The sequence below is a fragment of the Leptonotus elevatus genome, chromosome 21 (genome assembly GCF_054856555.1).
Source record: "Leptonotus elevatus isolate MCC_2025b chromosome 21, RoL_Lele_1.0, whole genome shotgun sequence".
In the NCBI taxonomy this organism is placed as follows: domain Eukaryota; kingdom Metazoa; phylum Chordata; class Actinopteri; order Syngnathiformes; family Syngnathidae; genus Leptonotus; species Leptonotus elevatus.
In genome coordinates, this window is record NC_141259.1 from 372,881 (window position 1) to 400,000 (window position 27,120).

Sequence of the window (27,120 nt, forward strand, 5' to 3'; positions counted from 1 at the left end):
TCTCCATTGAACGGGAACAAGCCGTTTGTTTCTCATTTAAAATTGGACATTGAAAAACAGAAATAGAGTCTTTATCTGACCTTCCATTATGTGTTTATTTTGCACATCGGGAAACAAAATGTGACCTTAGTTTGTTTCCCTTGAGCTTGTTTGCTTTTCATTCAAAAGACATTCTTCTTCTGCTGTTAAATTTTCTTCTTCTACGACACTAATACAAATTAGTTCAGATTTTTATTTTGTGATTTAAATCAGTTACAGTTGACAACGTGTAGAGCAGTCTGTAATTTTATTTCCTGTTTGTGCAAATGTACAACGCCAAAGTTTCACATATCCATCCATCCAATTTCTGCATTGCTTATTCACATTATTGTCACAGGAAAGCTGGCGGCCCATCTGATTTTAGTGGGAGAGGCAAGGTACATCTTGGATTGGTCACACATAGAGAAACAACTATTTACACCTAGAAACCGTTTTCTATGTATTGAAGCATGTTTTGGAGAATATGGGAGAAAGCCTGGAGAAAATCCCACGCAGTTAAGAGGAAAACATAGAAATTTACACACAGGAAGGCCAGAGAATATTTTTGAGCAGGCGGACTTCTTAACCTGGTGGAAGTGATAACCTAAACACAACCATAACCATTCTCTGCCACTGTTACATACTTTAGTTTTTTTATCAATTTGGCTTTGAAAATGGCATGTGTATGAGTGATTAGTGCATGTCTCACAATTATGAGGTCCTTAATATGTGAAGTTGGCTTGTTTTTCCAGTGACTGGGTTTTCTACAGGTACTCCAGTATCCTTCAATATTCTAAGAACACATTTTGGCTGTTGAAGCTTCTAAATGATCAAAAAACAAACACCTGAGGTGAGAATGTGCCACTGCTCTGAACCAGTCCCACCTCAACTCATTGACGAGCCATGCAAGTAGTGCTTGTTTGGTTGTCGTTTATCTCCGGAAAAAAAACATACTGAGTAAACACAGTTGCAGAAACCACTCCAGACATTACAACCGTCCAAATATGAAGGATGTATTCTTTATTCGTTTCCCGAAGACAAAAATTCAGAAGAATAAATGTGAACGAGGGTCAACTTGCGCGGACGTCCAAAAGAGCAGTTTAACGCCAGCGAAGTGAAGCCTTCATAAGTAGTAAACATTTTGTTGGGGGCCATGCGTGCATGCTCCTACAGATGACCAGCCTGCCCTTTCTGGCCACCGCTGTTCCGAAGAAGTAAGCGATTGTCTTTATTTATTTATTTAGTTTGGCCTTTGGCACTACCCCGACTGCCGGACGACAATAATGAATGACAAGAAAAAATGCTAAATAGGCATTGTCACTGTTGTTTCGGACCTGTCTGGCTTACCACCTGATTTTTTTATTTATTTTTGCCTTTCGTGCAGCTGTGACATGAATGAAAATTTATCTGTAGGGCCTTTTCTGAATTAAGGAAACAGCCTTATAAGCGGGAAGGATATAAAATTTTAAATAATTGAGGTATAACGAGTTTTGTTCACATACACAGGTGTGATTGTGTGTGCCATGGATTGGCTGGCAACCAGTTCAGGGTGTACCCCGCCTACTGCCCGACGCCTGCTGTGATAGGCTTCAGCACCCCCGCAACCCTTGTGAGGAATAAGCGGTTAAGAAAATGGATGGATAAAAAAATACATAATGAATATTTATGAGTGCCTCTGTATTTCTCCAGTTTGTGAGAGGCAGATGCTTCTTGTGTGGGCATGTTCTCCCTGGATCACTGAGCTTTGTCTGGCAAGGCATTGCCTTCCTGCTTTCTTTGTAGTTCCTCCCTCCATTTGGCCTTTTTCTCCATGTTCAAACTCGTCAGGGTCTCATTTCTGGCGGCGGCCTGAAATGAGTAAATGGAAGACTTTACCGTACATTGCAGTCATTAACTCATTTGCTCCTAAAAACATATAAATACGTTCTATTTTAAATGTTTTAAATGTTGTAGGTATTTATATGTTTTTTATGCTAAAGCATACAGAAGGCTTTGATGCAGCCCCTCAACTGCAAAAAACGGTTGAAGCAATGGTAGTTATAACAAAACGGCCAGCAGGTGGCAGCAGAGTAGAAGAGATCAACAAATCCATGTTGAAAACAAGCTGATTTACTCACAGTTCTAAGCAGACGTGTGAAAAATGATGAAACTTGGCTATAGTGTAACGCAAAATTTTGCAAAATGGAAACAGATAGAAATATACTTTTTTTCCTGATGACAGAAGAGACTCTAATCTTTCTTTTGGCAGGTTCCATGTTTTTATAGCAATAGAACGCAATACTCTGTGGGCCTTGCAAAATCAGTCAAAATCCCGTAAAACAGCGAAGGGGATTGCTTCAGTGAAAATGGCTGGGAGTGAATGAGTTAATCATCTGTCACACATGTAAAATAAAATCAACCAATATTGTAAACAGCTAGTGCGAGAAGCTTCATCTTCAGTCCTTTGTTCACAAAAATCTACCCAGCATTGAGAGTCCTATCAAGCCAACAAGTTGAAAGCTTACAAAAAAAAATGTCAACAGATAAGCTGATGAGCATATGGCAGCAAGCCACTCTGCAGCTAGTCAAAACACAACAAAATTACATCTTCAGTCATTGTCAAAAAGATGAGACGGAACTTCTTCATGGAGAAAGAAAACAAGAACTAATCTACCTAAATAAACTTGTAAAAGCATAAATCTTATTATTTGGAGAATTTTAACAAACCATCTGACTTTGAAAATCCCACCATATTAGGAGCAAAATAAATCCCCAACAAAAGTTCACTGTGGAAATACACACAAAGCACTCACCCGTTTGCCCAGGAAGATCATCAAAAAGCAGCCGCCTATTGTGGCCGCCATCATCACATAGCATGCTTTCACTCGTACTTTGCTTCGAGCACCGTCAAGCGTTTCAAACCTGTGGCATGCACAGACAAAATGCAACAGGTCATTTAAGGCAGTACAAATACAACTTAAGTAATATATAGATTATTAGAGCTGTTAAATTATTAATTTTTTTAAATCAGATTAATCACATCTTAGAATTTTGATTAATAACGTTTAATCACTTAACTCTTTGACCGCCATAAACGTTATAAAACGTTTAGCATAAACCTAGGGAAGGGCGCCGAGGACGTTAAAAGACGTCCCCTATGTTTTTTTGTTTTTTTTTTGGAAACGGGTGCAGGAAAGCCTTGAGCAGCTGTGCTGAAAGTATCAGGCAGATCTGATTAGTAAAAGACTCGTTTTGGCCCCTAGAGGGCAGCGATGACTCTCTTTGCACAAGGTTGGATGGGCCGCCCACCGTGGGCGTCAGTAGAAGACGTGAGGCGGAGCTAGAGTGTTGAGGAGACAATGGCTGATGAAGCCACAATGGCTGACCAAGCAACCGGTTGCAAGCAGCTCACGCTTGAGCATTTTTTTCAAAGACGGAAAGCATCAATCAATACTAAAAAGCGCATTGATGTCGACGATGATGATGACTCCGAGCTTGACGCCAAAGTTGGAAGCCTTGACGCGCCTATGATCACGTAGTAAGCCTCACCGGCTAAGCGCGGCTAGCGCGGCTAGCGCTGCTAAGGCCGGAAAACGCGCACAATAACCGACCGGGTACTTCTACACAATCGGACATTCGATCGGGCGATGGAGAGTTGGCATCGACCAATGCAGATTGATGATGATGATGAGGATGACTCCGAGCTTGACGCCAAAGTTGGAAGCCTTGACGCGACTGTTATGATCACGTAGTAAAGCCTCACCGGCTAAGCGCAGCTAGCGCGGCTACCGCTGCTAAGGCCGGAAAACGCGCACAATAACCGACCGGACATTCGATCGGACAATGAAGAGTACCCCGAGTCCAATGCATATTCATCGGAGGAGCGGGTACAGTCTGATCACGGAGAAGACACTGTTTCTGGACTACGATGCCACCATGAATGGAGTGGATAAAATGGATCAGAACATCTCTTACAACCCGGTGTAGCAACTGAAGGACACGAGGAAGCGAGACGTAACGAAACCGTAGCATGATCCTGATATTAGACTTGATGGCAACACACACTGCAGTATATACTTGCTATTCCCCGGAAAAAACGGCCTGCAAGAAAGTGGAGCACGCGAAGAGGCAATCTGTTGTGCAAATGCTGTTGCGTCTCCTTGCACGCAGGAGAGTGTTACAAAAAGAAAAACTGTCGTTGAAACATCCACATATTTGTAAATAGCACCACAGTTGCACACATTTGTAAATAGTTTGCCAAATTGTTGTCAAATTGTTACACTGTTGAATGTAAATAAACGTATTTTGCTATCAAAAAACACTTTTTCATTCTTGGTGGTAGTGTTTTATAGAAGTAAAGCACTATTTAGGTGTTTGTGGCATCATTCATGGACAAAAAGAAGTGTAAAATTCACTAGAATGCATGAAATAATATCGTTTCACTAAAAGCTTGATTTCTCCGTATTTTGGTCCAAAACAGGCGAAATTGGGTCAAACTAACCATTTTCTATTGTTGATTACTAAAGAACGGAATAAGGTAGAAACAAACTTTTTTTTTCTGATGAAAGATGAAAGTCCAATCTTTCATTTGGTAGTACGTGTGTTTCCATAGTCCAAACCAAACAGAACATTTTCTGTGGACCTTGAAAGATCAGTCAAAATGCTTAAATCGGCTGGCACTGACGGCATCCCTTTTCTGAAAACGTCTGGCAGTCAAAGAGTAAATTAAAATGGCTTTTTATCAAAATGCCCACCAAATCTAAACAGTGTTCCTACAGGTTTCTTCAAGTTAAATGTAAGACTTTTAAACACCTATTTAAGACCATTTAAGATTTTACCAAGCTTTCTCCGACAACAAAAAAAACTCAAAAATATATAAGTTACTTTCGTATACTGATAAAATGTATTTACCCATCTCGAAATGGGAGACAGACTTGTCTATAGCTCCGGAATCTGACTTTTGGATTCAAGTTTGTGAAAACGTATTTAAAATTTACAACTTATCCAACATAAAATTATTCATAGAACATACATTACTCAATATATGATGAAGAAAATGGGACTCTCAGACTCCGACATTTGTCTCCAGTGTTTACAAAACACTACAGACACTTACTTTCATGCTTTATGGTTATGCACTCCGGTTATGTATTTCTGGACTAAAGTCTTAGAAAAACTTTCCGCTATCTTGGACTGTAGAATACCTTTATCTCCAAACTTGTGTTTGCTAGGTGACCTAACAACAACTGACTTACCACGTAAACAAATTCAATCTACACTTGGAGCCCTTACTATCGCGGGAAAAAAAAATCTTGTTAACTGGAAAAATAAACTAACTCTGAATATCGACCAATGGTCTAACCTCCTCATAAATCACATTTGAATGAAAAAAATATCTGCCTCGAATAAAAACCAAATGTCAACATTTATAGAAACATGGTCTATGTATATAGAATCTTTTAATCTAAATATGGTTACTTAATTCTACCTGTTAGCGAGAGCCACCACATCGCGATAACTTACATTGCTGTTGCTGTATTTGGCAAAATAATTTCTGTCCGTCTTGTAATTACGATAACTCTGTCTCCTTCTATTTTGGTTAGTTCGGATAATGTCAGTCTCTCTCCTGTAGGTGAACTTCCTGTTTTCTTTTGAAGTTTGCTTTTGCTACTTTCTCTGCATGTATAGCGCAAGTGATGAATTTGAATACAGAAGCCGTGGGGAGAGTAACCATATTACGTTCTAACCATGACTTTATTCGTGGTTGCAAACCATTAAGGATTGTTTGTTTGAATTGCTGGTTAAATGGGTCGTTTGTGTCGGCGTCCTCAGTGATGCCATTGTTAGTTTTAAAAATTGGACAGAGTTTGGCTCTATATTCTTGTACAGACTCATTTGTATTCTGTTTGGTCTGGCAAATTATTGTATAATTTGAACATTTAATGAATACTCTGCGCATATTTGCGAAAATAGGCTGGGGTTGGTTCATACTATTCATAACTTCATCCACCGGTATGATGGTGTCATGATTATCCCCTGAATATGGACGCCACTGTCCTTTACACTGATGCCACTTTGGTCCCGTGACGTACATAAGTGGTTGCTGCATTTGTGGTCCGTTAAGATAAAAACTCTGTTGCAGGTCAATTATGCCCTGAATACATTCTTCCACGTTATCATCTGGCTACGGGATGTGTTCAAGGACTCTAATCATTTGTTCTTTAATCCAAGGTCTATGAACTAAAACATAGTCTGGTTGGTTGTCCTCCCCTGCACGTGGATTGACAACTTGAATGAGTGGAAATTGAAAACAATCTTCTGTTTCAATTTAATTATAACTGTTTAGATTTAGTCAGAACGGTGTAAACTAAGTAAAGAATGATGAGTGAAGATTCATCCCTCTAATTATCTGGGAAAATAAATGTGTTGGGAGGTTTCCTGTGTATGATTAAGTGCTGTCAAGGTCTTGTTTACTTTCTCTGTCTTCCTTCTCGGGTTGAACTAAAATATGGTGCTGTCAAGGTCTTATCTGCTTTCTCCGTTTTCCGTCCATGATTCACACGCTGAGGGATTGAGGGAGGGGGGGAGCTGCATCCTGTGGGAGGCTTGTACTACTTTTTTTCATTATTGTATAAGAATTCTGTGAGTTTGCTGTGAAGACACACACTGAGAGAAATCACTGATTGAGTGAGCTCGGCTGTGTCTCAGAAATTTCTGATAAAACCTTCGAAGGAAAAAACTGTTCACATGATCTCAACTGTGATTGTGAAAAAATTTTACGAACACGCAGAAAACATGATCGTTTTCTAACAAAATGTATCACTAATATCCCGTACTTCACGATTCTCTATAAAGAGTGGTGTTGCCCCCATTACTTTATTCCAAGCCAACTCAGGTCCTTGACCCCTGCGAATCATTCTATGTGTGGGTGCAATGGGAGCGTTTGGCTCCGGAGGACAATTTACGTCATAAGTTGGTGGTGGTGGTATTGTCGGATAACGTTTTTCTGTTTTAGGCGTATATGTTTTATTATCATCTTGCAACGGCGGTTTCTCTTTTATTTTAAGTGCGACGTCACTTGCCTGGGATTTTTTGCTTGAGTCAAATGTTTTAATTACATTTAACTCAATATTAATACCGTTTTTGTTTTGTGCTTCGTCTTTTTAAACACTTCCCCTTGGGGAATGTGTGTGCGTGCCTTAACCCTGTGTTTTCTCAAACCAACCAGAGACAGTTCAAAAATGAAAAACTCTCTGAATTTCCCGCCAGCAGGGACTGGATTTCATTTTTACAACCCACAGTTAACACATACCTCGGCGCCTACAAAGATGTAAAAGCCTGTTTAGCAAGCAGACTAGCGATAAGACTGCTTATCAGTCCCCAGACCACTTTTATGGTCTGGTCTATCCACAAGAATCAGCAATGTGTTTTTGGAAACAACGCCCCTTGGAAGTTATACGGTTCAACAGTGCCATCCAGTGGTCACTATCGGTATTATCCTCAAGAATCCTGCCGCTCATAATTAATCTGAAGTCTACATAATTCGGGACATTAACGGACTCTATGTACTTGACTGACATCAAGTGACTTCTGTTGTTTATCTTTGTAAACAACCTGTATGTCTATCTTAAATGAATGATGTGTGTAACTTCTCCAGCCATCAAAGTTTAACTAATTAGTAAGCTTAGCGGATTCAATAACTTAATGATCGCGGTAATGTTTGAAATATGTTCAGAATGATAAATGAAGCATCTGGCTTGTCAATTCTGATCATACATTATCAAATGCTATCCCAAAAGCTTGGTCTCAGTCGACCAAGTCTGCTTCAAGCGCACGGAAGAGGCGGGACTACTACTCCAACCTCCTGGGACACAAGTTGAAAAGCCAGCGCGCGAAGGAACTTCCCCCTCCTCTTCTCTCTTCTTTTCTTGCCCGATGAACTTCTCCTGACCATCACGAGAGACGTGGTCGCCGAACACGCTGAGAGCGACCACATGGCTTCCTTCTTTGAGCCCTGGACTTGAGCCACATTGCGCGCCCATCTTGCAAGGACTTGCGACCACACCATGCGGCCATCACCATCAGCCAGAGAATCCAGTGCAACATTCCAGCTACGCACGCGCCGACCGCCCAGATCGTCTCCAACTGAGTTTTCTTCAACTGAGGATCGACGCTCGCCAAGTCTCTCCCTCTCCCTTGCTCCCGAACCTGTCCGTAAGTGCGCTTTCTTTGCAATTTGACCATACCACAGGCGGAACGCTTTGATTCCAATATAAAAGGATTGACAGGTTAAAACACTTCCATCTCTATTCCCCATCTACCTTTTTCATTACCTGTTTATCTTAGTTCGTTGGTTGCATGTTTTCTTTTTATCTTTGATTCACATTTTTTATTCCGTTTCATTAATAGGTTAGGCTGTGACTGTGTCTTCCGTCTTCAATTCCGCTTATCCGGGGTCGGGTCGCGGGGGCTGCAGCTTTAGCAGGAAGCCCAGACTTCCCTCTCCCTAGCCACTTCAGCCAGCTCCTCCGATGGGATCCCAAGGCGTTCCCAAGCCAGCCGTGAGACGTAGTCTCTCCAGCGTGTCCTGGGTCGTCCCCGGGGCCTCCTGCCGGTAGGACATGCCCGGAACACCTCCCCAGGGAGGCGCCCAGGAGGCATCCGAACCAGATGCCCCAGCCACCTCAACTGGTTCCTCTCAACGTGGAGGAGTAGCGGCTCGACGCTGAGTCCCTCCCGAATGACCGAGCTTCTCACCCTATCTCTAAGGGAGAGCCCGGCTACCCTGCAGAGGAAACTCATTTCGGCCGCTTGTATCCGGGATCTTGTTCTTTCGGTCACGACCCACAGCTCGTGACCATAGGTGAGGGCAGGAACGTAGATCGACCGGTAAATCGAGAGCTTTGCCTTTCGGCTCAGCTCCTTCTTCACCACAACGGACCGATACAACGTCCGCATCACTGCAGACGCTGCACCGATCCGTCTGTCGATCTCCCGCTCTAACCTACCCTCACTCGTGAACAAGACCCCAAGATACTTGAACTCCTCCACTTGGGGCAGGACCTCATCCCCGACCCGCAGAGGGCACTCCACCCTTTTCCGACTGAGGACCATGGTCTCGGATTTGGAGGTGCTGATCCTCATCCCAACCGCTTCACACTCGGCTGCAAACCACTCCAGCGAGAGCTGGAGATCACGGCTTGAAGAAGCCAACAGCACCACATCATCTGCAAAAAGCAGAGATGCAATGTTGAGGCCACCAAACCGGACCCCCTCGACACTCCGGCTGCGCCTAGAAATTCTGTCCATAAAAATTACGAACAGAATCTGTGACAAAGGGCAACCTTGGCGGAGTCCGACCCTCACAGGAAACCAATTCGACTTACTGCCGGCAATGCGGACCAAACTCTGACATCGGTCGTACAGGGACCGAATAGCCCGTATCAGGGGGCCCGGTACCCCATACTCCCGAAGCACCCCCCCCAGGACTCCCCGAGGGACACGGTCAAACGCCTTCTCCAAGTCCACAAAGCACATGTGGACTGGTTGGGCGAACTCCCACGCACCCTCAAGGATCCTGCTGAGGGTGTAGAGCTGGTCCACTGTTCCACGGCCGGGACGAAAACCACACTGCTCCTCCTGAATCCGAGATTCAACTTCCCGACGGATCCTCCTCTGCAGCACCCCCGAATAGATCTTACCTGGGAGGCTGAGGAGTGTGATCCCTCTAAAGTTGGAACACACCCTCCGGTCCCACTTCTTAAAAAGAGGAACCACCACCCCGGTCTGCCAATCCAGAGGCACTGTCCCTGATGTCCAAGCGATGTTGTAGAGACGTGTCAACCACGACAGCCCCACTACATCCAGAGCCTTTAGGAACTCCGGGCGAACCTCATCCACCCCCGAGGCCCTGCCACCGAGAAGCTTTCCAACCACTTCAGTGACTTCGACCCCAGAGATAGGGGGGCCCACCTCAGAGTCCCCAGACCCTGCTTCCTCAAAGGAAGGCGTGTTGGTGGAATTGAGGAGGTCTTCGAAGTATTCTCCCCACCGATTCACAACGTCCCAAGTCGAGGTCAACAGCACCCCATCTCCACTATACACAGTGTTATTGGCGCACTGCTTTCCTCTCCTGAGACGCCGGATGGTGGACCAGAATTTCCTCGAAGCCGTCCGGAAGTCGTTCTCCATGGCCTCACCGAACTCCTCCCATGTCCGAGTTTTTGCCTCAGCGACCACCGAAGCCGCATTCCGCTTGGCCAGCCGGTACCTGTCAGCAGCCTCCGTAGTCCCACAGGCCAAAAAGGCCCAATAGGACTCCTTCTTCAGCTTGACGGCATCCCTTACCGCTGGTGTTCACCAGCGGGTTCGAGGATTGCCGCCCCGACAGGCACCAACCACCTGTGACTGTGTATGTTTACTAAATACATTTGTTGTCTAGAAATTCCTTTTCTGCAGAATCATTTGTGTTTTCTGAGTGGATTAGTAATTCTCTTATTAAAGCAAAGAACTCCATGATTAACTATAGTAGCAACTTCAGATTATGAATAGTTGATAAAAGGATTTTTATCGTTTATTTTGCTCCTACAAACAAGCAAAGTCAACGTGGTGCCCCCAGAGGTTGCTGAGGAAATTACAACTCCCCTCAGTACCGTCTAAATTTCTCGTCCGCCATTACGGCAACCCAAATAATCACGACAATGTGTATAAATGCGTGAAACTCTTTTCTCACATTTCAACAATGCAACTCAACATCCCGTCTGCCTACAGTGACACGCCCCCCGCAACCCCCCGCTTTGGAATTGGCTGGTGAGTAAACATCCTGTATTTAAAAAGTGTTTATTTCTGAGTCAAAACGTTGGACAGTGCCTTTAACTCATATGCCACTACCGCAACATTAAACAGAATAACATATTCAGACTAGTGGGGCTGCATAGAACAAATTTGACTTCCTCTTTTAGTGGATTTCCATAAATTTTAGTTTTTTGTTCTTTTTTGGGGGGGAAAGTGAAGTGAGGCCAAAAATGAATGCTTTTAAAGTGAAAGTCAAATTTGCTTTACAATATGTTCTATGCGTTCCCACAAACCACTCAATTCTTATTTAATATTACATTTGTGGAATATGAATTAAGAAGCAAAACACACCTGTTTTTATCCATCTCAAGAGGGCGGCCATTTTGCCGTTTCTGAATATCAAGAACACAGAGTACGTTCTTGTGATGCAACGAGTAGGGACTTTGTAAGCCCGGTCTCAAGAACGTACTCCCCAAGTACGCATATCTTGCTGGCGTATTTCATCGCAGTTATATCATGTGGCTAACTTTCAATGAATTAGTACTACTATTTCGATGTTTCAAAATGTGTTTGTACAACATACATCCGTTAAAACTTAACCTTACTTACATCCTTGTGATTTCGTGAGACGTCATCAATGGTAGCCCAGGTACTGTTCCAATCGAAAGTATGCATAAGGCAAGACCACACGGATTTCCCGGATGTCGTTCTTATTTGCTAGCTCAAACAAAGGATGCATCGATTATTGCTTGGCTGGGAAAATATCCTAAGATGCATTTCGTACTTCAAGGAACAAACGGCAGCGGAGGAGCACCACGTTTGTTCTTCTTTCTTTTCCGGCAGACTAGGCACGGCATGTGCATTGCTGCCCCCCACCAGCATCGCATTTGTAAGTATTCCTCCCCTGTTATGAGCGTAAATAATAAATATTTAACGTGTAAAGTACCCCATCAGCATCGCATTTCTAAGTATTCCTCCCCTGTTATGAGCGTAAATAATAATAAATATTTAACGTGTAAAGTACAACTTTATTAAATCTCGTCCTTTTTTACACAACTTTGTTTAACAACTGCAATTTACAATATTATATATAAATACAATAACATATATTGAATAGGATTTACTTTATACACACACACATGCAAAGATATTTTTTATAGATGTACCAGTTTCAGGTGAATCAAAACAAAACCTGCAACTCACATTGGTGTCTTTCCAGAACCTTTTTTTTTTTATCCCAAATAATCCTAAATTAGGTAAATCCCATGCATAATTTCAAATGATACTTCTTTAAAGGGTCAGCAATGTGAAAAATCTACTTTTTGGCGCTTTTAAACATGTTAAATGCTAATTCCTCACCAAAAGTGGTGTTTTCCTCCATTCACCCCTTTATGAAAAACTCTACGTTATTCTGCTCTCCAAGCACCAGCCCCTCTGTCAGGTTTACCTGTTAGACATTTATTAAACACTATACAAAAAGGAGAGAAGACACTCAGTTTTTGTTAGACAGCTCGCGAGGAGAGAATAGAGGAACTGCCTCATACAATTCATCACTGCACTCTCTAAAGAACCTAGATTATTATTAAAATGGTCGCCCCTGAGATGGATTTTGTTTCCACAAATATAATATTAATCAGAATGTCATGTCTAAACTAGTGAGGTCACATATAACATACTATTGTCAAGAAATGTTTAACGTTGACTTCCCCTTTAAAACTTTATCATGACATTTTTTTAGGTCACGTTATGCTGTGTGAACAGTAGAACCTTAAAAAGATAACTTTTAATTTGGACCCAATTTGCATTGCTGATAACAATCTTCAGAGAATTCTGATGTCATTATATGTGATGTCATCTTATTACGCCAGTTTTTTCCCCAACATTTATTGAAAAAGTTCAACCACCCTAATTGATCAAGTCATTTGAAACCTTTGCTACCTCATGAGAGCTCAGTTCACTCCTCATCCTCTCCTTTTATTCGATTTCACGCTCGTAGTTACATGGGTGTTCCAACTCTTGGGGGTAGGGATAGGAATTGATAAGATTTTATTACGATTACGATTCCGTTTTCGATCCTGCTTAACGTTTCGATTCTTTATCGATTATTTTTGGGGAAAAAGATGAACATAAATTAGCATCCACTTTTTATGTTTTAGTTGTATCTATAAACAAGATACATGTTTAAAAGTAACATTGCTGCACAAACCCAACAGTGAAGTTTTAAGGTCCACATTCAAGGACTCAATGGGGTGCGTCATGGGGTCCTCAGAAAAAAAATATTTGAAAATAAACTAATTTTTTTTTCATCATTTTCTGTAGAAATTTACAAAATACAACCTAGATTATTTCGTGACAATAATGTCTAACTCCAGTAACATTTCAACACTAAGATGAACTGAGCACTCAAAAACTCCTCCTCCCTGTCTCAGTCAAAACAGACACAGCCAGTAGAATGGTGTGTGACTCATGAGCAGTGTGGTCGTGTGGAAGTAGCGAGTGTTGCTTTTTAAGTCATGGTTCCTTCTGTACGTCTTTGCACGTTTTGCAACCTTGAATGAAACCTGATGAAAAAAAACAACACAACAACTTGCGTGCCGCTGCGTTTGCCCTCGCAAGTCGGCGCCGTTCAGTGAGATACGGGCTTTAACATAAGCAGTTACTCACGGCACGTTTCACATAAATGCAAACTGGCGCTAATATATTACTATCTGTACCTGGAGTGTTGATAGGAGAAAACGCTTGCAATGCTGAGAGCTCACAAACACGACACACAGTTATCGCATGCTGTGTGTTCAAAGTCTTGCATAGTGGTGGTGTTTCCTCCCTTAGACGAAAAATCCAATTTGCAAACATTACAAGTTGACCTGTTAGCTTTTCTTGGAAGAAGTCAACAAACTTTCGAGCGTGGCGCCATGTTTGTTGCTCGGCGCGCACGGAAATGTCGCTCGACTCGCACACGTGGTGATGTCATCGTCCGCCACAGAACCGATAAGGGAATCGTTAGCAAAAACAGCAAACGAATTGAAACACTGGGAGCCGGTTCTCAACAAGAACTGTTATTTTTTTAAATTCCGATCCCTACTAGGGGGTAAGGGTACAAGGAATAGTTGAAACACAGTGTATTTGTTTGTCTGTGTGTGTCAAGTTTGCAATAATTTCTTAACAGACAACAGGCACGTTTTAGCGAACTGGCTTAATCCATTCTGCTGGGTTAGATGTTCTTCTTGTAGTCATCATGAGTCATCTGTTAATCAGCTGTTAGATGCAGCTGCCCTAATCTAGCTATGTGAAAGTGAGTGTGGAAGCAGAGCAAAGCATTCTTCATTGCAAGAAGAAGCAATTCTTCATTGCAGCAAATAATAAAGTGCTTATTCATGTGATAACTTATAGTACAATTTTCTCAACACCCTCACAACCTGAGAAAACGAGCTGTTGGCACTTTTTGACGCCATAGGAGCGGATCCACCCGCGCACCGCCTCTGCGGACTAAACACACGGCCACTTTCGCTGAGACCTCCATGGGCTAATGACAAAAGTAGCCTTTATCAGTAAACATTCTGTCCAAATGAATTCAAAGCAACCAATTATCCTTCACATTTGGAATGCAAGTGCAAGGACAATTGGCCGTCTTAAAATCCCAGAAAAATTTCTGGCCGAAACTTGTGTAAACTACAAGTAAAACCTTTGCGCTACTGGTCCTAACCAAAGGGTTAGTGGTTAGCGTGCAAGCACCAGTTTGGCGGTTCGCAACCCCGCTCAGGTTCTTCTTCTTCTTCTTCTGTCCTCTTTTCCTACCTCTCCTCCCATCCTTCACGATTTCTTGCGGCAAGGAGCCGTTTTGTTTCAAATGTTTATTGAAGAATTGTTGGCTTGCGTTGCGTGGCCATTCAGAGCCTTCAAACGCAGAGATACAACAGCAGGCTGCAGCCAGCTCGCCGAGTAAGTGAGATCAACAAGGGCGCGGCAAGCACGCGAGGAGAGGTGGGGTTTTACTGACAGGGGGTTTTACTTCCGCAAAAAGACCCAATATTTAAGAAAAAAAATTACATCGTCATGGTGTCAAAGGTAAGATTTAATCATTATATGCCTATAGTTAACGGTTGAAGGGCTTAAAATAATGTGGTGTAATCCCTTTAATATATTACTCGTGATATAGTCACGTGGTATACAGTTATAGCAATACATCAAAATCAGGAGTAAGAATAACATCAAGGTATTCCATCGTTCTTTGCTCGAACTTTATGGCTTTTTGCGTATTTGCAATTGGAACAGTACTTGGGCCGCGACTGATGACGTTTCAAGACATCACAAGGACGTAGGTACGGACAAGAAGCATATTGAGAAACGGCCGACATCATTGTTGCTCAGGTAATGACATATCATGGCTTACCTGTTTTCTTTGTTTGGTCATGTGATTTTCGCAAGCCGAGCCGTGATTGGTCGTTACCTGAACCCTGAGCAAATGCGATGTCATTTTTAGATTAATTTATGTTTTAATTATTTAACCTAATTAAACGTATTTTTATGTGAATACATTTATTTTCAAAATATTTAAATGAATTTCATTAATTTGATTATATTTACATTTTATAGAAAAAAAATATTTCACTCTACTTTTTGATGCAAACTAATATACTAATAATACCAATATAAAAGTATCACACAGTGGCCAGCCCCAATCTACAGTTGAATAAAAATAAAATCAATAAATGAAACAAAACCTAGGCCACTACTTTGAGATCATGGCAGCATCTCAAAGGCATCTCTGCCCTCCTGTCAGGAAACAGCACAATTACCCCTAAATGAGCCGCCACCCCTATCCTGTGATGTTGCTCATGGACAAACTACAGACAAACAGAATGAGTCCACTTACGACACCAGCTCAGGGATCTGGTCAACTGTCTTGTAACGTCCAGACCACAGCAGCATCTTTTTGTCCAGCTTTGAGGGTCTGTAGCCTGGGATCTTGAAGCCGAGACGAGGGCTGGCTGCCAAAACACCATGTGTCATGTGTGTGTGTGTTTTAGGGCTGCATGATATTGGAAAGCCAAGCAATATATAGATTCTGCGATATTTAACATGTACCTAAAGAAATAACATTTTTATTATCTAAGAAAAGAATAACGTTTTTTTTCAGGTGGCAAAATAAGTAAGCTCAATGTTTTCTTAGTTAATTATTTGTAACAGATCATGTTCAACTATTGGATGGTGATGCACATTTAAGTTTGTGTCAGACTGGTCCCATTCAGATAAAAGCATACAATTCAATATGAAACTTATTGCATGTCTTTGCGATATGCATATTTCATGGACCAATATCGCAATATCAATATTTTTCCCTAGTGTGTGTGTGCGCGCGCGTGTGCGCGCGTGTGCATTGCGTGTGTAAGTGTATTTGTGCGTGTTACTTTCTGCTGGAGCTGCAGCTGGAGGGTCTGCTTTGGCCTCCTGCGGTTTACTACACATCCCCCTATGGCTCCATCCTTCCGTGACTGGTATGCACCTCAGACCTGTGCACAAAAATGGTATACAACACTAGAATGAATACACGGTTCCATTAATTATGGGACTGCTGCGTAGCAAAGCAGTAGCTGCGAAGCATAGCAGGCACATATTACTATCCTAGAAAATTGGGTTTATTATATTATCTTCAAAGGATTTTTCCGCAAAAATGCGGCCCGTACCGTAGAACGCACCGGCACAAATGAGGCATCAAACGATGCGGCTCGATCTGACTCGCTGCGGCATTACTTTTATTGGAATTCCGAGTTACCATGGTGACGCAATTCCCCAAAAACTCAGAAAAAAAGTCCAGTTGGAATGAATGGAAAAAGGAAAAACAAAATCACACACACACACACACACACCCACACACATACACACGCTCCCCAAGGAATCCGACGTTACATCTGTGATTTGTACATTAATCTGATGGCGCATACCGACGCCCTGACACTTACCAGCTTCCGACATTAGATTGACGCATCGAGGCCTTTTAGCCAACCCAAAGGGATTGATGCCCACTGAAATGCATTGATTTTTTCCTCTCAACTCAAAATACACTGATAAACATTCACTATACGGCTTCTACAAAAACCGGGTGGAAATGGGGAAAAAAAAATCCTGGGGTAAAAAAAAGCAAAAACTGACAAAATAAATATCCGACTCCGCGGGTGCCAAACCGCAAGTATGCAAGAGGCAACTGTAATTTAATTACAAAATTTACATAGCATCAACATTTTTGAAAAACTACAATTTTAAACTGTGTTAACTTCAGGGAACTATTTATTTAAATTTGCATTTACGGTAACGCTAGAAGCGATGTTGCTGAGCCTGAGAATTCTCTGCACATTCTATTTTTGTTTGAAATTAAAACTAAGATGAGTAAAAACTTAACATTTCAGATATTTATACATTTTGAAAAACTTTATTTACTGCAGAAAAACAACGGGGAGCTATTTACTTGTTTAAGTTTTCATTTAATCCTTGGAGGTCCCTGAACTATCTGTTAGAATTTCAACACAAAGATGTCTATTATCTATGATTAAAAGAAAAAAAAAATCACAAAACAACAATAACTAGAAAAATTGCCAAAAATAATACAAAAAATATATTTTTTTACATTGTAAAGGAGTTATTGTTTTTTTTTATTCCAATGCTAATATACTCCCTTTTAGCGAAAATGAGTACAGTGGTACCTCGGAGTTTGAACATAATTCGTTCCTGCAAAGTGTTCAAAGTCTGAATTGTTCAACCTCTGAAAAAAAAATAGGAAATAATGTAAATGCAATGAATCCGTTCCCAAGCTCCAAAAACAGAAAATTCCTATTTTAATTTAAATTTTTGTTTTTTACATTTACAGTACAGTACAGTATTTAAACATTTAAAAATACCTTACCTTGCCTGTTGTGGTGTGATGGCATCAGTGGATGATAAATGATATGTAAATGCTAGCTTTAGTTCAGTGCTGAGTTTGTGTATTTTACATTGGGCATATAGTTAGACTACTAAGCGGTCCTTGCGTACGTTGATTAACGTCAGGCACGCTGTTGAACAGCTAAGGGGGGTCCTCGTGCCAGTCTTTACAGAAGTAGTCACGGTAGTTACAACTGCACGATAATCTCCTTCCTAATTCCACTGTGATTCGTAACACTGTATGTTTTTATTTGCTGCCACTGGCACTGTTTTCTTTCTTTGGGCCCATGGCGAAGAAAATAGTCGTGTAAAAATCTAAATGCACTCACGAGTATGGAGCACCTCCAGGAGTATTCACGATCTGACTGGAAATGAGCAGTGCATTGTCTTAACTACCGCAACGTGAGCATTCGGCATTGCTCGGCGTCGCTCGGTTTCACTCGGCTACCCGTTTTCAAGGTATGTTCGGCTTAGCTTGCTTTGCTTGGGTGTTTGAACTCCAACAATTAGTTCAAACTCCGAGGCATTTTTTACTCAGATTTTTGGGTTGAAGTCCGAATTGTACAAGTTCTGAGATGTTCAAACTTCGAGGTTCCACTGTATTGTCTCTTAATATTGGTTATCGGCCCCGCAAAAAAACATCGGTATATCTCTAGTTTTAACACATTTTTATGTGTCACTTTACCTTACAATACTTAAGTTTGCAATGGTGTCAAGTTGTCCAAACACAAGATTTTGAGTCACAGTCACTGCATGTGTACCGGTAAATGCTTTAAAATATCTTATGTACAGTACTATCATACTGTTGGCATATCAGTCAGTAGCCTTCTATATATTAGCTAATGATTTGAAAAAAGAAAAAAAAAAAAAAACCTTGATAAGTAATTCGTAATTAAGTTGCAGACCCCCCAAAATGCCCAATTTGGGCCCCTATCCCTCTCTTTGTGGAGGAAGAGCACCAATTCAAATAATTATTAGAATAATGTATTATTTAAAATGTATATTTTATAAAATAAACATCCAAATTAAACTGAATTGCCCTTTTTAATAAATAAAAAAATGCATGAAATCATGTGTTAATTTTCCTAACCCTCATCCTCAGTAGAGTCGCGGGCGAGTTGGAGCCTATTTAAGCATTCCTTGTAAATAAATCGAAATGAATATTTTTCCGGGACAGGCAACTCGCCACCTAGCGCTATTTTTGCCGTGAATTGTTATGGTTAGGCTGGTAATGCCGAGAGAAGCCCATCTTTCGTTTTACGTCACTTCGTTAACAACTGTCAATATAGAGTTGCTACTGACGATTAAGTAAGCAAACAAATTGATCAAATATATTTTACTTTACAGTTAATCTACAATAATTACACAACTGGGAAGTTACAACACTTAAATAAGGAAAGTAAACTGTTCACTAGTTGATAATCTATATTAAGAAATAACACATTTAAACTCATACGAACCCAAAAGATTTGCAAATGAAAGTCGGGATCTGACGAAATCCATATTTTATATCTGTGTTCCGACGTGCATGTAAACACGTCAAAACGTCCGCTTCTGAAAGTCAAGATGCCAGCATACAGTAGTGGTGCCTAACTTGCGGTCGGAAGTCCTACATAAGTGCTAGCATAGTAGCCTCGTGCTACAAAGGACCACCTTTAGTACTACTTGTCCGCGTTCTTTGCCTGATAAAAATAAATAAATACTTACATAAAAATCAGAAATTCTGGTTAAATTCGTTACTTGATTTTCCATTTACAACACAAATACAAATATTACAATTCAAAATTTTCATTCTAGATACTTAGTTAGCAAAGAAAAACATTGATGTACAAAAAGGCTTTGCGTGGAACACTCTTACGCAAGAGGACCGCTTGGATCACAATGGCGGCGCCCGGCGTAACATTAAATTGTGAGGACTTTTCGATGTTTCAGGTAATTTTGAAAATATTTTTCTTTCGTTCTCTTAAGCCTTTTGCGCAATGTATATGCATTTCGAGGCTCCAGTTTGAGACTATTTAGAGATCAGTAGTGTTTTGTTGTTTTTGTTTTGGTTTGGTTTACATGTCACGTAATGCAGCCAATTATTGACCCTTCCTGCACTGAATGTACCACGAGTAGACAGTAGTTTACGGAACGTGAATGCAGAGATGTTTCTAAATAAATGTATACAGGGAAAATGCTTAATATAAGAAAAACAATAAGCTTAACGTTAGAAAACTTTGACCAATCGTCACCTAAATTTACATGCACATCTGTATTTATGCCCACTTTAACATCTGAAAATATGAACATAATCCCCACAGTATTTGGGAGTTTATAAAACATTAAGCTTTTTCCTCGCAATAGACAACCACTACAGTATAGAGAAAAAGGCTAACGTGGCTTAATGGGTATAATAGTAATACGGATAGGGACGGGTAGCAGGGCCTGGAGGCTGCACTGCAATTCAGCAATGATATACATATAACTGTAAGTAACTAAAATAATTCATAAGATATTCTTATAAAGCAATGCCTATATACTTTTCAGATGCATACCTTTGTTGGTACTGTATTGTTTCCTTTGTTACCAATGTTAGTAGAAAATTTACTGATGCAATGCAATTCTGTACCTGCGGTAACACTCGTGTGAATATTTATTATATTTTTGTTATATTGTGTCAATGATAATTGACGAATCCGTTTTGAAACAAAAAGTTGCAAGGTAATTTTTGACAGAAGTGGTAAATGCTTATATGTTTTATATTGAATGTGTAAAAAGGGTGGCTGTGAATAAATGTTCTTCTTCCCACTCCCTTTCAGACAGCTTGTTTTAACATTTAACATGTACCTTTCCTACGTCTTTGCTACCGATGCCAATTGGGATATGTTGCCTGAAATAAACACAAATGAAATTAAATTTTAGAAAACGACGACCAATGCACCTTTTTCACCAAAAAATGGAAAAATATGTCATCACTGGGAATCTCAACTTCCGGCCCTTATATTTAGTGCTTGAAGCTAGATGGATCGCAGTGTATATTGTACACTATCTCAAAAATTTGTCAAAAATCACCTTTGTCAATGTGGAAACGAGCAATGTACAAGAAAACTCCCATCATAGGGCAAGAAAAAGAAAAATTAAGAAAGGGTATGTATTTTCCATGAGAAACTCCTCAAAAAGAGGACAGTCTAAAATGCTTAATTTGCGGTGTATGTCGCCTAATGTCAGAAAACTTCTATAAATGGTCATCAATATTCATCCACACATCTCTACTTATGCCTAGTTCAACCTATGAACATATCAAAACAATCGCCATGGAATTTTGCAGTATATTGGCATTCAGCCTTCCTCCCCATAAACGCTCATTATAAAAAGCTTAAAGTGTTAACTTACGACCAATCGCCACCAAAATTCGCATGTACATGTCTACTTAGGCCCTCATCAATCTCTTAAAATGTCAATATGATCGACTCAATAGTTTGGACTTTATGGACATTAAGCATTTTCCTCATTAAGCAACGTGACAAACTGAGTGCACACCTATGGAGAGCAAGGCAGAAAGTATAGGCCTATAAAATCCAAAATACTGAGTCAATCGCTTTCATATTTTTTTTAAATATTTTCAGAGATTACAAAATGTGAGAGTAGATATGCGCGTGCGGATTTTGATAACGAGTGTGCTTTTGTATGTGTGTCATAGTCCCAGTATGTACAGGATGATCACAGGGCGCTCATTTTACCATTCCCATCTCGCGAGCAGACTACTGTATTTACGTACAGATTAGACATAGACGGCTTGTAGGCTCTTAGTTAGACCTTTTGCATGCAATGTCATAGCCGTTGTAGGAACACCCACTCCTGGATGTCAAAAGAACCACTTGCAGTCTTTTGTTTTTCTTTTTTAAGACAAAAGGTTTTGTTTACCTTGACTAGTTTCGGCGTCGACTGCCGCCTTCCTCAAGCTGTTTAAGCCCTGAGTAGTGCCCTATATCGGGAGTTGTGTGCACATTCGGACAGAAGAAGAAGTCAAGTCATCTTTATTATCTTTTTAGTCAAAAGGACTTGAGCCTCGCACACACATACTTATCATTCAGATCAGGAGGAGTTCTAGAAAAAATGAAAATGGCTCAAGTTATACCAATATTTCAATCGGGAGAGAAACAGCTATACACAGAAAGAAATATGTTTATAATTGTGTAAATGATGTTTTGCCATTCATGGTCTGTCTCAATTGTCGGTGATGTTCAGCTTTTTTGTAACCTTTTTTGTGTGTCTTTCAGGAGGTGCTGAAGCTGATGCGCACCATGGACGATCGCATCATCCATGCTCTGAACACCACCGTGCCCACTGTCTCCTTCTCTGGCAAAGTGGACGCTACACAAACTTGCAAGCAACTGTATGATTCAGTGAGTGTCAATGCGGTGTAAAGGAAATGTATTAAGCTTTTTGTCCTCACTATTGAAAACAGTTCCTAGGTGTAATTATATCCATTCGTTGAAATACCCCAAGGATAAATAATTATAGAATACTTACTGAACATACCCTTTTTTTGTGTCTTGCTGAAATTGGCCCATTTTAAGGGCCAGGCCTGTCTCATGTAGTGTTGTACGGGATACCGGTACCAGGACCGTACCTTGATGTTTTGGCGTCAAAAAAGGCTCGGTATAATTTTTTTTTAGCACCGGTACTAACAAAAGATACAAGACAGCCCACTAACTCTGTTTTAGAGGAGGGTACACATACACGCATGGCCGCCTGTCTACCGATATGCGGAAAACGCCTTAAGCGGCACGCCTCTTTCAGCTTGTAAGATTGTAAGATGTCCGGTGTTAACGAAGTAATTGGTTCACTTAGCCCCGAATACCGACGAACACCAGGGCTTAAAGTACTCCGGCGTGGTGCCAGATTTCCGGCGTAAGAGCCACTAGCGCAATGACAAATCCAGAGAAGTAAACATTTGACATATTTGACACGTCTGGCAAAACACCCCCAAAGCGGAGAGCAGGCAACTTCAAAATAAACCTCCCCATACCAAGTAATATGTGGAGCACAATGCCAATTAACGCTTTTATTTGAAGTTGTTCTCGGAAGCGTTTTGCCAGGCGCGAGCCGCGGCGCAACGGATGACTTGACTCGTCCTGCGAAACGTGTGTCTGCCGTTCTTATTGCCAGCGTAAACAATTGCGACCAAAGTCAACAAAACAACTTTGTTCAAAAATCACGTTTGATCGCCAGTTAAGAATATATATATTTAAAGAAGACTTAATTACGCTAACATTGTATTGCTCGGTGCCTGTTGCTAGTGTTTAGGGCATCTACAGCGTTAGCGTGCTAACGGTGTAGTGGCTGCAGCTAGAGGCATCAGACTACTTTTCAAAGGCAGTCTAATCGACGTGATGATTGCACACTTTGATGCTGACAGCCGGACACAGTTGCCGTTCCTAGAGATCAGTTTAATAAACTGAGCTCACTCAATTGTGCAGTTGACGGTCGACAAAATCACAACGGTGGTTCTGACATCACTTTGTCTCACAGACCAAAAACTACTCAACTCGGAATATAATTTCATACAAAGTGCTGTACCCGGGAGTGTTTTGCCAGTCGCGGCGCAACGGATGACTTGACTTGTCCTTCGGAACGTTGCCGTTGCCTACCGTTCTTAATGCCGGCGTAAACAATTGCGACCAAAGTCAACAAAACAACTTTGTACAGAAATCACGTTAGATCGCCAATTAAGGGCACTAAAAGAAGAATTAATTACGCTGACATTGTATTGCACGGTGCCTGTTACCAGTGTTTTGGGTGTCTACAGTGTTAGCGTGCTAACGGTACTAGCGGCTGTAGCTATCGGACTACTTTTCAAAGGCAGTCTAATCGACGGGATAATTTGCACACTTTGATGCTGACAGCCGGACACAGTTGCCGTTCCTAGAGATCAGTTTAATGAACCGTGCTCACTCAATTGTGCAGTTGACAAAATCACAATTGTGGTTCTGACTTTACTTTGTCTCACAGACCAAAAACTACTCAATTCGAAATTTATACGACAATTGAGTATTGTATCGGTCTAAAAAAAAAAAAGCGGTAATGAACATCACTATTTAAAATATATAAATATATGTCTTTGAAAGGGCCCCATGCCTACCTTTGCCAACCGGGAATGCATCGTTAACGAGGAATTTTGGAATGCGGAGAATAATAATAAGAAGAAGAAGAATTCTAAAAGAAACAATAAGGCCTTGCAGCAGCACCGCTGCCGCCACTGCTCAGGCCCTAATTATTATAATAATAATAATGAATGATTATATTATGTATATATAATATATATGTTATTAATATCTACTGTATGCATGAATGTCCATATCTGGACGTCTACATCAATATATTGCCCAGCCCAAGCATGAGCAGAGATGTATTGATGAATGATGAATTTTGGTAACGATTGATCACAGTTTTGGTACATAAAGTGATGTTGAGCTTTTTTTTACATTACACGTTTTAGACTCTCCTGTTGGTTTAAATGTCTTTCCTTGAAAACACAGATGATGGAGGCCCATCTCAGCCGGGACACAGCCATCAAAAAATGCATCACACACACGTCCGAGGTGGTGGGGCAACTGTGGGAGGCAAGATTGAAGGACAATGCTGACATGGCTCTCATCAAACAGCTCAGGAAGGAACAGACCAAAGTACTTTTTTTCCTGTTCCAATGTTAGCACACATTAATAGTTTCTGCTTAGGAGAATCTAATGCATTTTTTTTTCTCTAGCTAAAACTTATGCAGTCCGAGCTGAACGTCGAGGAAGTCGTTAACGATAGAAGTCTGAAGGTATTAAATTAAATCTACCACTACTGTAATGTAATGCACTAGCGCTGTACAGTATATCGTTGTGCGATGTAAAAATGTCTACCATACGATATACTGTAGCCCTATGTCATATGCAGTGGACAAGTTCCATCCATCCAAGTTATTTTTACTTAATTGTCAGGCAAGATAATTCTGCTTATTTTAAGATACTTATTATTTAATTATCTTATTTTATTAAGCAGTCTTAGCATTGAGTGTTAACAGCCAGTTTTAAGTACTGTGTACATTTTCCACATTTTAAGATGACTAACCAACAGCAAAGGCCTTGAACTGGGGTTTCATAAATTAAATTTTCTTACTTTAAGATTTTGCATAATCTAGTAATAAGATAAATGGGAAAAATTACAAGTGTGAAAACAATCAGACAAAATTGCAATATAGCTCTTTATTGTAAGCATTTTTTTTCTTGTAAAAATCATGGTTTTGTTATATTTACTAAGCTAATTTTTCCTCTTTCCAGTCAATGCAATACCAGCTCAGTGGTCTAGTGGTAGAGTGTCTACCCTCAGACTCTGAGGTTGTGGGTTCAATCCCTGGCTGGTCATACCAAAGACAATTAATATGGGACCTGTTATCTCCCTGCTTGACACTCAGGCTAAGTCGGCTAAATGAATAAATATAATGCATCGGATTCATATAGCGCTTTTCTAGACACTCAAAGACGCTTTACAATGGAATGGATACATTATTCATGCACTCACACATTCACACTGTGGTGGTAAGCTACTTAAGTAGCCACAGCTGCCCTGGGGCAGGCTAACGGAAGCGTGGCTGTCAGTGTGCACCTACGGCCCCTCCGACCACCACCAAACATGTGCACCTTCCATACACCAGTGTGAGTAGCACTGGAGGCAATGTGTGTGAAGTGCCTTGCCCAAGGACATGACGACACATGACTTGGGGAGAGTGGGGATCAAACAGCCGACCTTCTGGTTACTGAACGACTGTCTCTACACCCTGTGCCACGGCCACCACTAAATATAAAATAGCTCTATATATTACAGCTTTTAAAAAAAAAAGTCAATACTTACTTACTTGCTTTTAGTCTAAAAATGCTATTTTCAAGACCGCTGAGGTTGATATGGGCCTCGTATCATTTTCTTATTTTTCAAAATCTTACAGGTAAATTTAAGTAAAATGTTCTTGTTTAGTTGGCCGGTAATTCTGCTTATTTGAAATAATGATTTTCATATTTTACTATAGTTTTTTCTTAAATTTTCTACTTTCTACTTCTTGCAGTGATCACACAGATTCCTAAAAACAGGAAGAAATCTAGCTGATAGGAGAAGCTAACGTAGCAGTCAACATCTTCACTCGATTGTCAAACAGCACCAACAGATTGGGGCAAACGCACAACACCAATCATGAACATACATACTACAATAGAGTTCTTTTGTTCCTATCGATCAATGGCACAAAAAAGAAACCAAAAACCTTGCTATCGACTAGTGCGAGAAATTAATGTCACAGTCTAAATTTTCATTCTCTGTTTCAGGTTTTTAATGAAAGGTGCCGAATACACTACTCACCTCCCAAGGTGAAATGATGCTTAGTTCCATTCAAATGACTGAGACCGATCCAGAAACTGTGACCATGCCACCGCCGTCTTGGCTTCAGAATGACTGCACATATTTCTGTCTCAATCATTTTGCTCATTTCCATCGATGATTGTGTGTTTTAAACGACCATCCTTCCTTCTAAGCGTGCGTGATGATTTTATGACAAACATTGTACAAAAAAGTTTTTGTTTCTCTCCAAAACAATATACTGAAACTCTCCAAAACAATATACTGAAAATCCTAGTGTGATTGTTGATGCATTTTATCAAGCACACCACCAGAGTGCAGTCACTGCTCAATTCAAGACATCTGATTTGCTTTTCCTCTGTCACTTAGCTCCTCCTACACATGCGATTCCCAACCAGGGTGCCATGGCACACTAGTGTGCTGCATCAGGAGTGTTGTGGAAATTTATCCAATGCCTGCTAATTTGTCTGGAAATTATTCATCATTAATCGCAAATATATCTTCATCTAACAATGCCAGTAATAGTGACAGGCAGAACCATTAAATATCCTTACATTAAACAGGAGTGCTTAATAGTGTAATAAACCTTTGCAGGTTAACTAAACCGAAGCTTAGCTGTATGCTGCCACCGCCTTTCACAGGTTAGGTCCGGAGTCAGACTGGGAACACCACAGCGCACACTTCCGAGTACCATTAACACAACCTTTATTACAATCATCAACCATAAAAACAATCATCAAATCACGCCCTCCTAAAACCTAACCCGAAATTCCCAACTCAGCGAGAATGGCTACCGTCGTGGGGGGCACTCGTTGCGCAACCCGGAATGCAGTCCGTGCAGGTAACCGAGCGGGACAGATGCTCGGCAACGGGGGAAAGGTCAACCAGCGGTCCGGCTCTCCTACTTCCCCAGCCCTAACTACCACTTGCCCTCACGCTGGAACCACTGGACCTACAATTCCCTATCTTCGCTGCCGGCAGCCCTATTGGCTACGAAAGACACCCACCCCCCATTTGAGTGCACGGCCGCCGTCTGGC

The 27,120-nt window shown here is 41.0% G+C and overlaps 2 protein-coding genes across 2 annotated transcripts in view; one reads left to right on the top strand and one right to left on the bottom strand.

The window, feature by feature from the left end:
* Positions 1-269: 269 nt before the first annotated feature.
* fam162a (family with sequence similarity 162 member A) lies at positions 270-19,340 on the bottom strand. The gene is made up of 5 exons (XM_086066250.1): positions 19,167-19,340; positions 16,200-16,301; positions 15,665-15,779; positions 2,811-2,919; positions 270-1,866 (listed from the first exon to the last, which is right to left on the bottom strand). The coding sequence occupies exons 1-5, from the start codon at positions 19,207-19,209 to the stop codon at positions 1,753-1,755; spliced, it is 483 nt and encodes a 160-aa protein (XP_085922376.1). The 5' UTR covers positions 19,210-19,340; the 3' UTR covers positions 270-1,752.
* Positions 19,341-19,574: 234 nt separating this feature from the next.
* The window catches only part of mix23 (mitochondrial matrix import factor 23), an 8,122-nt gene continuing 576 nt past the window's right edge, over positions 19,575-27,120 (top strand). The window contains exons 1-5 of the mRNA XM_086065370.1: positions 19,575-19,638; positions 21,969-22,094; positions 24,231-24,377; positions 24,458-24,517; positions 26,052-27,120. The exon at positions 26,052-27,120 is cut by the window's right edge and continues 576 nt beyond it. Of these exons, the coding sequence (XP_085921496.1) occupies positions 19,588-19,638; positions 21,969-22,094; positions 24,231-24,377; positions 24,458-24,517; positions 26,052-26,102 (435 nt within the window). The 5' untranslated portion in view covers positions 19,575-19,587 and the 3' untranslated portion in view covers positions 26,103-27,120. The remainder of the gene's footprint in view (positions 19,639-21,968; positions 22,095-24,230; positions 24,378-24,457; positions 24,518-26,051) is intronic.